The sequence below is a fragment of the Myotis lucifugus genome, unplaced genomic scaffold (assembly GCF_000147115.1).
Source record: "Myotis lucifugus unplaced genomic scaffold, Myoluc2.0 scaffold_805, whole genome shotgun sequence".
Taxonomy (NCBI): Eukaryota; Metazoa; Chordata; class Mammalia; order Chiroptera; family Vespertilionidae; genus Myotis; species Myotis lucifugus.
This window is the reverse complement of record NW_005871853.1, coordinates 219,621-233,275: the sequence shown is the minus strand read 5'-3', so window position 1 is coordinate 233,275 and position 13,655 is coordinate 219,621. Positions and strand designations below refer to the sequence as shown.

Here is a 13,655-nt window from a genome sequence, read left to right as displayed (position 1 = left end):
CTGCGAGCGGGGTTCGGGCCCTCCCTCCGCCCCCCGCCCGCCTCTCGCTGGCCCCCTACCACCTGCCGCCCCCATGGCGTTTTGTTTTTGTGCTTTTGCAGGGAGGGGCCCTTCCTGCAGGCGTTGGAAACCATGGTGCTCACGCTCGCAGAAAGTTGGCCGGTGCTGGTGGGGAAGCGATTCCTCAGTCTGTCCGCCGCCGACCGCGGCGACGGCGGCCACGACGGCTGGGACGTGGGGCGCGTCGCCGAGTGGCCCTGGCTCTCCGGGACCATCCGCGCCGTCTCCCACACGGACGTCACCAAGAAGGACCTGAAGGTAAAGCTGGGCCCCGGCGGTCTGCGTCCCGACGCGGCCAGCACCCCGCTCGCTGCCCCTTTGTGGGAAGGGCGATCAATCAGAAAGTTGGCCTCGGGAGGTGCAGAAAAAACGAGGCCTGGAAAGTTTTGAAATGGTTGTGTGGAGCCGAGGTGTGTTTCGCCTCCAGTTGCTGGTGTCTGAACATGGGCTTTAGGGTTGGTTGTCTAGACACGTTTCGGCGTTGCCAGCGCTGTGCCCCGTTCGGGGTGAGTATGTCTCCCGAGGGGGAGTGGTGGTGGTAGTTAGTCTGAAGCTGGGCTAGTGGGTGACGTTTGGAATCGAGAATTTAAAGCTAGTGTTTGGAGGTGCTTTCAGTGGGTTTTTGTTTGTTTGTTCGTTCCTCTTCATGTCTTCACCCAACTCCTTAAACTTTTAGTCCTGTTAGAAATGAAAAGTGTGCGTGTCTGTGTGTGGGCCGGGGGGGGGGAGGGAGGGAGGAGCTTGGTTCTATTATGCAGATGAGGGTGGGTATCTGTCCTTTTATGGTGGATCCGGGGAGGAGCGGGTTCCCGGTGGTGCTGATTAGCCTGCGGGGGCGTGTGGGAGAGACCATATATGGAGGGGTGGGTGGAGCTAGCTGCCCCTGACGTGCTGTGCTGGAGGGAATGGTTTAGAAATATTCCACCTTGGTGGTTAGGGGGAGCGAGATGAATGACAACAAGTGCGGCCAGGGGTTTTTCATCAGAACAACACTCAGGACCGTTATCAGTTAGATCTTTTCAAAAAGCGATGAATTCTGATTGTACTTCCTAATAGAAGTATTGGTGTGACTACTTTGTACCAACAAAGACTCCTTTGTGCAAAAATAACTGAAAAGGGGTCCCTAACAAAGGCTGCGACGTGATGATGATGTGAAGGAAGAAGAAGCACTGTCAGAACAGAAAGTATTTCTAAACTTGGGTAATGGGTATTTCATTATCTCTGCCGGTTCTTGAAACCGCTCAGACTAGGGAAGCGAGTTTTAGCATTGACAGTTGGCTATGTTTTGGTTTCTGAAACCGTTCATTTGAATACTCTCAAGGCGACCATGCATGCCCAAACCTGAATTACTTGCAAAGGGTTGTGGGAAAAGGGTGTGTGGTTATATATTTTTAAAGTTTATGTAGTGAGCCTTGTCTCATGTTGAAAAGGAGGAGTGACCAGTGAGCATTTAACCACGTGCCAGGAATCATGCTGAGCACTTCATAGCCATGATTTTATTTGGCCCTTACAGCCATTCTTTGGAGGTAGGTACTGATATTGCTCCATTTTACAGGTAGAAATTCTGGGGCTTGGGGAGATTAAGTATCTTGCCTAAGGTCACGTATCTAGGAGTTGACAGCCTGTGTTCTAAACCAGGAAGTTTTGCCTTCTGAGTTCACCCTCTTAATTATCATAATCCCTGATTTTCTCCTGTTTCACTCCTAGCAAACCAGGTTTTGATGTTACAGAAATAATGTAGTGAGGTGCAGAGATGGTCAACCTGTTGGCTTTAAGCTAATAGTATTTCTCCATAAAATGGGCTTTGTGTACTAGATTTCAGTCAGAGTTGTTGTGGTTTACTTCACCTGCCAAATAAAACTTTCTCTTGTGCATTTGTTTTCCTGTGATTTGAATGGACACATTTTATTTAAACTTCATAGTTTTTAGTTCTTTCTGAAGATGATGAGAGACTAGGTGTTTGGGTGACTGAGAACCTGTTGGGTTGGGAAGGCAATCTAGGAGGGTCCTTTATGAGTATACTTTTAAATCTGCACGTCTCCCTAACTTCCAACCTTTGAGGTGGTGGTGATATCTTCATTTTCAGAATGAGGAAATAGAATTAGGAAAAGAAGTCTTGTCTAGACTTTCATAATGAGTTACTAAGTGATGGAGGGAGGAGGATTTGAATCTAGGTTATGCCGTGTGTCTTTTCCACTGAACTAAGGTGCCTGAACTGGAGACTGCAGGGAATTTTAATTCAAGAACAATTTTGACTTATATTGGATTTTTGCTTTACTTGCAGACCTCACAACTGAGTCTCATGTAAGATACAAATCTACTTGATGTCTTTATGCTAATTATGACTTATTGCTACCTTCCTTAGTTGATAGAAGATGAAATAATTGGCTTAAGTTTAGAGCCAAGTTTTAAAACATAGAATTTTAAAACAATAGAGCCGAATTGTGCTTGATGCGATGTAGGCAGGAATTAAACTAAGTTACTGACCATCCTTACTTACACCTGGGTTTCGGGATATTTCATTTTGGGGTGGGACTGGGGCATGAAATGAATATGAATGAATGAAATTCAAGCACTGGCCCAACTTTTTAGTATTAGTAGAAGTACAGGTTTGTCTAGACCAGCGATTCTCAACCTGTGGGTCGCAACCCCTTTGGGGGTCGAACGATCCTTTCACAGGGGTCACCTAAGACCATCGGAAAATTATGTTTAATTATGTTCAATTTGTAACAATGAAATTGGGGGTCACCACAACATGAGGAACTGTATTAAAGGGTCGCGGCATTAGGAAGGTTGAGAACCAGACTGATTTGCTTAGTTAGGATATTATTGTGGTCAAGGCTTAGTAACATTGTTTTACCTTGAGAGAGACTTTGTAACAAAGTCACTTACTCGATACAATGTAACTAGTTCATTACAAATAAGTTCAGATGAAGAAGCAATAACTTTAAATGCTTATTATATGGCAAATACTACTTTGTTTAACCCTCACAAGTATTCTAGATGGTAAAATCACATTATTTTAGTGTTAGAAATTGATTCTTAAAGAAGTTAGATAACTTGCCCAAGTTTGTCTCCAGATCTTAAACACTAGATTTTAATATTCAGGTAGAGTGAAGTTAGAACACTTTATTTTACAGTGGGGCCTTGACTTATGAGTTTAATTCGTCCCGTAACCGAGCTCGTAACTCAAATTACTCGTATGTCAAATCATTAAAGTGAACGAGTGCGACACATGATGCTGGGCTGATGTTGTGGCTTTCACTGTGACGTTCGCTGCGCCAACTAGCGGTGGGGTATCTGAAGCTGCCTCGTAACCCGAATTTTAGCTCACAACTCAAAGCAAAAAATCGGCGGAGACGGCTCGTATCTCGAAAAACTCGTTAGTCGGGACACTCGTAAGTCAAGGCCCCACTGTACTGGCCTTTATATCCTTAGTTCCTAGAACACTGCTTGGCATGTAGTGTTTGTCAAAATATTTGAATGACTAAATGAAGGAATCATAAAATTATTATCTCTACATGGAAAAGCAGTTTAGAGAAATAATCTAATGAAGCAGTGACATTGTCTTTATCTAGAATAGCAATATTGGAAATGATAGGTTAAGAATTATAATTAATAGATCTCTTTTTGGCCTTTAGAGTCAGACAGCATAAATAACATTTTTGTAGATACACCAAGGGAACATGGAGGAAAGAACACAATTTGGAACGAAAACTAGTTACATCTTTCAGCTTGTAGGAGCTTGATCAAGTCACTTTAGTTCCCCCTGGATTCGAATTCTTACTGGTATGTCATTTCATATAAATTTATGCAGAAGAGACGTTTTGGTGGAGGGGTGACATATATATATACACACACACACACACACACATATGTACATATATATAACATGTTATAGTTATATACATACATGTATATAACTCAATCTTCAGACACAAATAAAAGATCTATGGTTTTAATAGGAAACTTTTGAAAGAATGTTGAAGAAAACTCACAATCTGTTGGGTTCATTTTATATGTATGTAAATACACACATTTATACACAAATACACATATATATTAACTTATCTTTATTGTTGAAAGTATTACAGATGTCCTTTCCACTCCCACTGTAACCACACTCCCCCCCAACACCATTATATATATATATTTTTTAAGTCATCTTTTTTTCAAACCAGAGTTAATGTGAATTTTTGACCAATGCAACCTAATACTCCCAAAGTCATAAACTAAATTATTTTTAAGGAACTAAATTTTATTTTCAAATCATTTAAAAATTAGGATGTAAAGAGAGACCCTGTCTAAATTTTGGGTTATATGTTAGATAATGATATTGAAGATCCTCTCTCCTCCATTCCTAACTGAAGGAGTTAAGATTAATTAAGATAAATTAAGATTTGAATTATCACAGGGGTCTTCAAACTACCTCGCCTCCTTGCCAGATACTTTATATAAATTGTCTTTAAAATCTGCCTAGCAATGCAGTGAAGGGTAGGTGTTAGTACTTTCATTTTTTAACTAGCAAAACATGACTCAGAGAGCTTTGATTTAAGCAAGGTTTGTTTGTTTAAATCATATGAGCATTTATTCCAATACTGCCAGCAGTATGGGAGAGCAGCAGGTCATACACAAAAATCTGCTCTAAGCAAGGGTTCTTAACCTGGGGTGTAGGTTAATTGGTTTCCTTTGTAATCCTATATATTTTATTTTATGCTCCTAAATTCATTCTAAGAAAACTTGAATATAGCTGGGATGCAAACCAGAGCTCTCTGTTTCTGAAATTTGTTCCACTGTGATGGGAAAACTGTCATCCAAAGCTAGCTTGGGTTTGAGGTTGATGTAATATGGGTCAGAAGAGGAGATATCAGAGGACCTGAATTCTGTGGCTAGGAAAATAGAAATAAAGGAAGATGGGCAGTCTTTGACCACCTCTGTGAAAGGATCATTTGGTTGGTTATAGTGATGGATGGAATACATAGAACCAAAGAGAGAGCCCATGGAGCCTTGTCACATAATACTATTTACATATTTGCACTTATTCTCTAATAACTACAAGTTTAAAAGCCTGCCATATGAAGAAGACAGGCAGTTTCTTGGGGGAAGTGGCTTGGGAAGTTAGGGACGCACATTTTGTTGTTGGGGGGCTGGGGTTTGGGGTAGGTCTTCAATTTCATTGATAACCATAAACTGGGGGGAAGGTTTGGATAGGGACTAACAGTATGTCAGTTAGGAACTTCCTCCCTTCTAAATGGGTGAGAGAACAGAAGGTAAGAGCCTAATTCAGAGAGAAATTTATTCAGCAAGTCTTTGAGTAGTGACTTGGGACTGATACCAGTGAAACACAGTGGTAAGTAAAAGCTGACACAGACTTTGACCTATTAGAATTTATAACATGTCAATCAGGTAACCACAAATCAATAATTCAAAATGTGGGTAAGTGCTGGGAAGGAAAAGTACAGTGTTTTGAGTACAGTTAGCAAGGAAGCCTCTCTTGGACTTCTTTGAGAAAAGACTTTTTAATTTGGTTCTGACAGATAAATGAAGTTATCTAAACTTTTTTTAAGTTAAAGGTTAAAAAGGGAGATACTGTCTGAAATTATGAACAGTGCTATAGAATTATTGACTAATTACTTGAAATAAAAAAATGAAAGGCCTTTTTGGTAAGAGGAAGAATTTTAAGTCAAATAGAAATAGTGACTATTACACCAAATATTGAGGAAGTCTATTGTATATAATTGAAAATACAAAAAATCCCCAACCCATTAAAAAGTTTAGAATAAATTAAGGGGTAGCATGTTCATAATGGGTTAATAAGTAAGTTAGGGTGTTTTGATATATTTATATCAAATTAAAGGTTTTGTGAATGTTTCTATTTCTCGGTGAGAGACCCACTTTTGGAGTGAATTTTTTTTTATGTCTTAAAATAAACAAATTGTAAGGGTTTTAGCTTTAGGGTTAAAACATATTTTGCAGGTCTGAGGCAGAAATTTTCACAATTACTTGGAAAATGGTATTTCCATTGTAGTTTAACTTTCATATAAGAAGCTAGAGGTAGTCCTGGAAAACTCTGGGGTCATTTATCAATTACTTGTTTGTCTATTTAGCAAAGTAGTCTTAGATGCTAGGGTAAATTTCCCAGCTTATTCAATTGAAAGGGATTTCTGAGGCTGTGCCATCTATTAGGCCTTGTGCTAAATCCCACTGATACCAGGGGAATTCAAAAGCAAGTGGTGGACTGTGGTCATGGGGAGTCATCTTAAGCTCACAAACAATGTCAACATAGAGTTACAGTGCTAAGCAATTAGTACTTCTTTTAAATTTGTCTTTAATTCTAAACTCTGATGTCTAATTAACATATGTAAGAACCTTCTACATGGGGGTTCTGTGCTTTGTGGGCTTCTGAGAGCTAACTTTGGGGGCAGGGACTGGCCCTCAAAGCCCTTGATTTCTGCTTCCCAAAGTGGTTTGGGAGCCAGAGCTTGATCCATGTCTGGATAGTTTATTGTGTGAAGAAAAGTAAGAGCAGGAAAGGGGAACAGTACATTCAGATATTTGAGTAGAATAAAAAGGGTATAATTCAACTTGAGCATTTTTTCTGTTTATTTTTGTTAATCAAATCTACTTTTTCCCCATTCTGTTGGTCTAGGTGTGTGTGGAGTTTGATGGGGAATCTTGGAGGAAGAGAAGATGGATAGAAGTCTACGGCCTTCTGAGGAGAGCATTTTTAGTAGAGCATAACTTGGTTTTGGCGGAACGAAAGTGTCCTGAAATTTCAGAACGAATTGTACAGTGGCCTGCGATAGTGAGTAAAAACTTGGGCTTATTAACGAGAAAAGGGCATTTCATCCATTATGAGTGAAATAAGAAAAATATATATGTGATACCTATATTCAGCCCTCTGGAAAATAATAATATAGATATATGTCAGTGTAGATGAGTCATAAGAGCACCCTGGATCTTTTGTTAGTCCTGCTAGGAGCTCTGGGCCCTTAACTTCTTGGGCCTTATTTTCTTCACTTGAAAACTAGGGATGGAAGTAATGTGGGGAAGGTCAAAGGTCAAAGGTCGGGAACTAGTAGACATACTCAGACATACAGATCTGTTTGATTTGACCCTCACAGTGTTTTAAGAAAATTTAAATTAGTTATCTGCTTTTCAGAATGTGGAGTGTAGTGGCTGACCCTTGACCTGTGAACCAGGAGGTCACTGGTTCAATTCTTGGTCAGGGCACATGCCAGGTTGCAGGCTCGATCCCCAGTATGGGGTATGCAGGAGGCAGCCAACTGATGATGTTTCTCATTGATGTTTCTATTTCTCTGTCTCCCTTCCTCTCTCTCTAAAAATCAATAAAAACATATTTTAAAAAAAAGAATATGGAATGTTCACTTAAAAATCTAGATTCCCGCCGAAACCGGTTTAGCTCAGTGGATAGAGCGTCGGCCTGCGGACTGAAGGGTCCAGGTTCGATTCCGGTCAAGGGCATGTACCTGGGTTGCGGGCACATCCCCAGTGGGGGATGTGCAGGAGGCAGCTGATCGATGTTTCTCTCTCATCGATGTTTCTAACTCTCTATCAAAAACATATTTTTAAAAAAAAAGAATATGGAATGTTCACTTAAAAATCTAGATTCCCAGTTTCATTTGAAAAAAACTATAAGATATGGCAAAACTTGAGCCTTGTGGCAGTTCTTTATCACAATCGTTGGCTAGAACTGAATAATGGCTGTTGCCTGGCTCCTGGAAGGGTTTCCAGTCTTGATCTCATGGCCTCTAAGTTTCCCCCTGGGTCATAATATTCTCTGGCTCTAAAGATACAGTCAGGATATGATTGTGTCATTTCCACATCATTAAGTTAGAGGAAAAGAGTTATCACTATGTTTGGAGAGGCCATTTGAGGTTTTATGAGACATGAGCTGGGGCGTGAGGTGGAAGGGGCAGATTTGGGTAGGTGGGAAGGCTCGGAGGGTGACTGAAAGGCTGACTAGATTGTGAAGGGCCTTGTGTGCTGTGCTGGCAAATTGAAGGTTTGCCCATGAGTCAGAACAGCTTTTAGAGATTTTTGAGAGATGCAGGGTTTTGGTTAAAGTTGTATTTTGCTCTTGCTTTTTGTATTTTTTTTCTCCCAACTATTAAGAATTTGCTAAAAATATGGTCCTGTCTCTCTAGGAAAATATATGCACACATAATTTTTTGCATAAAATTTGGGGAAGCCATGTGTCTCTGGGCCCAGACTTGTATGTTAATAACTCCTGAATGTGTATGTGGTTTAAATTATTGATTGGATAAAAATTGTGTGCTCTTGTTGTGGTTGCATAAATAGTTGTTAACGAGATACTTGCAGTGAATAAAAAACTTAATGGCTTTCTCTCTTCCTGCATGTGTGCAATATTACCATTCCCCATTTCCAGAATTATGCTGACAGCAGTTATGATGCCAAAATGTTTTCTTTTGTTTTGTTTTAGGTATACAAATCTCTGTTGGACAAAGCTGGTTTGGGATCCATAACTTCTATTCGCTTTCTAGGAGATCAACAGAGAGTATTTCTTTCTAAAGACCTTTTGAAGCCTATACAGGTATAACACAGAAACATTATTAAATGCTAAAAACAGAATTTATAAAATTGTCCTTTAACATGAGAACTAAAATACTGATGTTGATTGCTCTAATTCAGGTATCTTTTATATTGTTGTTAATCCTAAACAAGGATATTTTTTTCCATTGATTTTTTTTTTATAGAGAGTGAAAGGGATGGGGGGGGGGGGAGGACAGAGAAAAAGAGAGAGAAATATTGATGTGAGAGAGACACATTGATTGGTTGCCTTCTGTACTTGCCCCAACTGGGGCTGGGAATCGAGCCTGCAACTGAGGTAACGTGCCCTTGACCGGGAATCAATGCTGAGACCCTTTGGTCCGCCAGCTGACGCTCTAAATACACAGCCAAACTGGCTAAGGCTAATTCAGTACCTTAACAGAGAAAAGAACCCATCCCATCAACAGATAATTGTTAGGCATTATCCCTCAGTGTTAGTCATTGGGTTAGTGCCGACTGTATGAAATTGGAAGGACAAAGGTACTACAATTAATGGTGTGTGTGTGTGTGTGTGTGTGTGTGTGTGTGTGTGTGGAAACACCTAGGCGATAGGACAATAATTTTTAAAAGATTGACTATCATTCTATGTGTACATATATCTATATACACATATATACACATATATGTTAGCCCTCATTAGCTATGGATTCTATATTTGTGAATTTGCCTACTTGCTAAAATATATTTCTAACCCCAAAATCAATGCTTTGGTGCTTTCACAGACATGTCCAGAGTGACAAAAAATTTGAGTTGTTTGACACATGTTCCCAGCTGAGGTCAAATAAGGTGGCATTCTGCCTTCTTGTTTCATCTCTTGTAAAAAAGTCTATTTTCGAGACATACTTTGTGCTGAATTTTGGTGCTTTTTGTTGATGATTTCCCTGTTTAAAATGGCCCTCAAAAGTAGTGCTGGCCCTGGTCAGTGGCTCAGTTGGTTGGAGCACCATCCTGTACACCAAAGGGTTGCAGGTTTGATCCTGATCAATATTTCTCTCTGACCTAGATGTTATTTTTTATCTCTGTCCCTTCCTTTCTTTGTCTGAAGTCAAGAAACATATCCTCAGGTGAGAATTTAAAAAAAAAAAAGTGCTGATGTTTCGTCTAGTGTTCCTAAATACAGGAAGGTTGTGATTTGTCTTAGAGAGAAGATACATGTGTTAAATAAGCTATTGGTCTTGAGTTCAAGGCTAATAATGCAGTAATATATGCTAAATAATGTATCTTACAACAGAAACACACATAAAACAAGGTTATATATTGATCAGTTGATGAAAATGCTGTGACCAGAGGCTTGAAAGAACCTAACCCTATCTTTCCTCTAGGAGCAGTGGTTCAGTGTTCACTAATTCAGTATTTGTGGTGACTTAATAGAACATAACTACCACGAATAATGAGAACTGAGTATGAGTGTGTGTGTTCTTTCCAATTAGCTTGTAAAATTCCCACCTTTTTCTTCACAATATTTAGGTTCCTATATCTTCTTCATAGGGGATTGTTTTCTTTATTACAAAATTGTTAGGAGGGGAAGAACACACAGATTAATTTATCTCCACAAATCTTTACCTTGGGAATAATGTTGGTCTTATAATAACATTCATCTTTTAGATGTCACTTAGAAAGCTTAATAATCCCCTTTACTTGCTTCTATTCAGTGACCTGTAGAACAATTCACCCTCTTTATTTTGCTTAAAGGCAATCTAGGGCCAATGGGTATTGCTATTGCTGGCCCTGAATTGGAAAACCCAGAACACTGGCTTTTTTCTCTACTCGTCTCACTTTTACTTCCACATCTTAGAAGTGAGTGAAAACAGGTTTACTCACTTATTTTATAATGTTTAAGTAAGTAGAACAGGGGGAGATGCTTTTATTTAACTTCAGGTGCCAGTTACCTTCATATATTAGATAAGGCATCTTGATATTTTTTCTGCCTTAAAAGAAAGAATGACTTGCTCTTAAGGACTGAGGAACATATAGGAGGGACTGGGGATATATCTTGCTTTACGTAGTGATAGAATATATTTTACTTGTTAGCATTTTTTTTTCCAGGACAGTTCTGTTTTATATCTTGCAAGTGTTCAAGCTTTTCGGTTAAATAGAACTCATAATTTTGTCTATTGAGATTGAAAAAGAAAAATCTTGATAGGAAGTTTATTTGTTCTCAGGGAGATGCACTGTGGCCATCAGTGTGAATGCTGTTTTGTATAACAATTGAGAGAGACTGTGACGTGCTCTTGACTTTTATTGATGACAACAGTGGTCAAAGTTTGGTGCTTCAGGGCATTCCCTTATGGATATGGTCACATCAGGCTTCTACTGTGTGAAACTCTAGGTTGGGGGATGTGATTACCGCAGTACGATGCTTATCTAAGTAATGCACAGAGAGCCCGAAAATCATTTAGTCGATGTAAAAGTTGGTATTGAAACTCAAGGTCTGCCTTTTGGATTGAATTTGGCTCAGTTATCTGTGGTTAAGAAAAAAGACAAAGTGTCCAGGTCAACTCTCTGGCACTTTTGATGAGCCTAAAACTCTCCTAAGCCGAGTAGAATTATTTTAACTTACTTAGCCTTTTGTGGTTTTCCCCATTACTGTGCTGTTTTGTCTCACAGTAGTAGGAACACATTTAGATTTTTTGAACTTGCAGTAGCATGAGGAAAAAAAACCCTCACAGGTGACACATTCTGATAATTAATGTTGAGCTCTTATGAAGACTCTAGGTTAAGTCTAGTATTACTTGCATTTCCCCAGAATGGCCTCTAAAAGACTAGTTATCTTTTCTAATATAACTTATTTTTAGCCATTTCACAGTGGCAGAAAAGCATGACAACCTGGTATTGGAAGGGCTTCTGTGCAATATAGTTTGGGTTGGCAGCTTATTCCTAAAGACAGTTTCTGTATACATTTATCATAACTGAGTGTATGCACAAAGCCAGAAGACTGGAATAGTGCCCAAAATGGAACCACTGCCAAGAATTTAGTGTTTCAAAACTGGCTCACTGAAGATTTAGGCTGTTCATTCAAATTTTGTCATCATCACCCTCCACCCCTTTACTATTGAAGAATGCATTTGGAATTCTAGTTAGGTTAAATGATTCTGTGTGAAATGATTTGTTAAAAACAGCAATGTCAGTGAGCTGACAGTATGGATCTCTGTTTCTATGTCTTTTACCCTGGTGTTTTGGACATGGATTCACCTGTTTATTTGTTTGCTTATTATGTTTCCCATAACCAAAGTTATGACTTATTTAAAATTATGCTGTGAGCCACTCTTAGTATTTGTCTTGCTCTTATCTTGGGGTGACTTCCCTTCAGTCTACCTTAGTCTTGTGCTCATTTGGTTTCCTGTTATGACCTGTCTGGTTCATTGGTGCCATCAAATGGCTAATTGATACTACTTTAACCTCTCTGATTAAACTGATTAAAATATCCAATGGAATTTCAATAACTCTTTTTGTTTGTTACCTTAAAATGTAATGATCCTCCATTTCTCAGGATGTAAACCGTCTTCGACTTTCCCTTATGGACAACCATGATGTCAGTAAAGAATTTCAAGCTTTGATTGTGAAACATTTGGATGAAAGCCATCTTTTACAAGGTATGTGGATAGTTCATGAGTTGATCAATGATTAGCTTCTAAGAAAAGCTATGTTTTAGCCCTTTTCACTCCTCCTTTCATTGCAGTTTCTAATTTTTTAGAAATTCCTTTGCTGCTTTCTCCCATGCAACTAGATGATTGAAGGACTTTGTATTCTATAATATATTCTAAAGCCTCTGAAATTTGGACCGTTCGGGGATTATGTGAAAACTATAGAAGTAAGCTAGATATCTTAAAAGTTCAGCTATATTTAGACATGGAATTTGATATGTTTGGAATTCCAGTCTTATAAAATTGAGGAAACATTAATTTGGTAATCCTGAGCTTCCCATTTACTGTTATTGAGTTTCTTGGTCAGTTTTATAATTAAAGTCTTTTTTAAATATACATTTTTTATTGATTTCAGAGAAGAAGGAAGAGGGAGAGAGAGAGAAACATCAGTGATGAGAGTGAATCATTGATTGGCTGCCTCCTGCACACCCCACACTGGGGACCAAGCCCGCTATCCAGGCATGTGACCTGACTGGGAATCAAACCGAGACCTCCTGGTTCATAGTTCAACACTCAACTACTGAGCCATGCTGACCAGGCACAAAGTCTTTTTATCAGACTTAGCAGTTCTGTTGGGGTTCCTGAATTTTTGGATCTTCTAAGGACTCTTTCTAGGACAGTGAGTTAGAGCTCAATGAGTTTTCTGATACTATTTGATCTGATACAAATGCTAAAGTAAATATATTGCCACTCTAAGAGAAATCAATAGGAGAATGGAGCTTTAAAATAAAAAGTTTTAAATTTTCTCCTAGCTTTGCGGAAATGTCTTCCTTCTCTTGTTTATGAAATATCTGTTAATGTTTACTTTTGTCTATTACATTTATAAACGATTTCAGAAAAGATTATCTTGGATGATGGTGCTGTTGAAAGATAATCCAAATTGCTCTAAAATTTTTATTTTTTTTAAGGTGACAAAAACTTAGTTGGTTCCGAAGTAAAAATTTATAGCTTGGACCCATCAACTCAGTGGTTTTCCGCAACTGTTATAAATGGAAACCCAGCATCCAAAACTCTTCAAGTCAACTGTGAGGAGGTAAAGATGATGACAATTGCATGTAATATGACAGGGGAAGGTAATTATAAAAAGGAATTATGATATCTTAAAGGAGTTAGACACCTTTATTATGTTAAAATAGAGTAGAAAGGGAAATGTCAATTATCTTAAAAGAAATTATTTGTAAGAAGCTCCTATTATGTTAAAAGAGCTAATTTCTGGTATGTTCCAGAGCATTTTCTAATTTTTCATTATCTTTGTTTTATTTATTTTTAAGATTCCAGCACTGAAAATTGTCGATCCATCACTGATTCATGTTGAAGTTGTACATGATAACTTTGTGACATGTGGTAAGATAATATTGT

The 13,655-nt window shown here is 38.8% G+C and overlaps 1 protein-coding gene across 2 annotated transcripts in view; it reads left to right on the top strand.

The window, feature by feature from the left end:
- The window catches only part of LOC102436440 (lysine-specific demethylase 3A), a 14,113-nt gene extending 466 nt beyond the window's left edge, over positions 1 to 13,647 (top strand). The window contains exons 2-7 of one of the 2 annotated variants that reach the window (XM_014448329.2): positions 100 to 318; positions 6,710 to 6,865; positions 8,525 to 8,635; positions 12,143 to 12,245; positions 13,205 to 13,369; positions 13,568 to 13,647. In XM_014448329.2, the coding sequence (XP_014303815.1) occupies positions 133 to 318; positions 6,710 to 6,865; positions 8,525 to 8,635; positions 12,143 to 12,245; positions 13,205 to 13,369; positions 13,568 to 13,611 (765 nt within the window). In that variant the 5' untranslated portion in view covers positions 100 to 132 and the 3' untranslated portion in view covers positions 13,612 to 13,647. The remainder of the gene's footprint in view (positions 1 to 99; positions 319 to 6,709; positions 6,866 to 8,524; positions 8,636 to 12,142; positions 12,246 to 13,204; positions 13,370 to 13,567) is intronic. The other variant, XM_023747166.1, reaches the window with a different exon arrangement.
- The last annotated feature ends 8 nt before the right edge of the window (positions 13,648 to 13,655 follow it).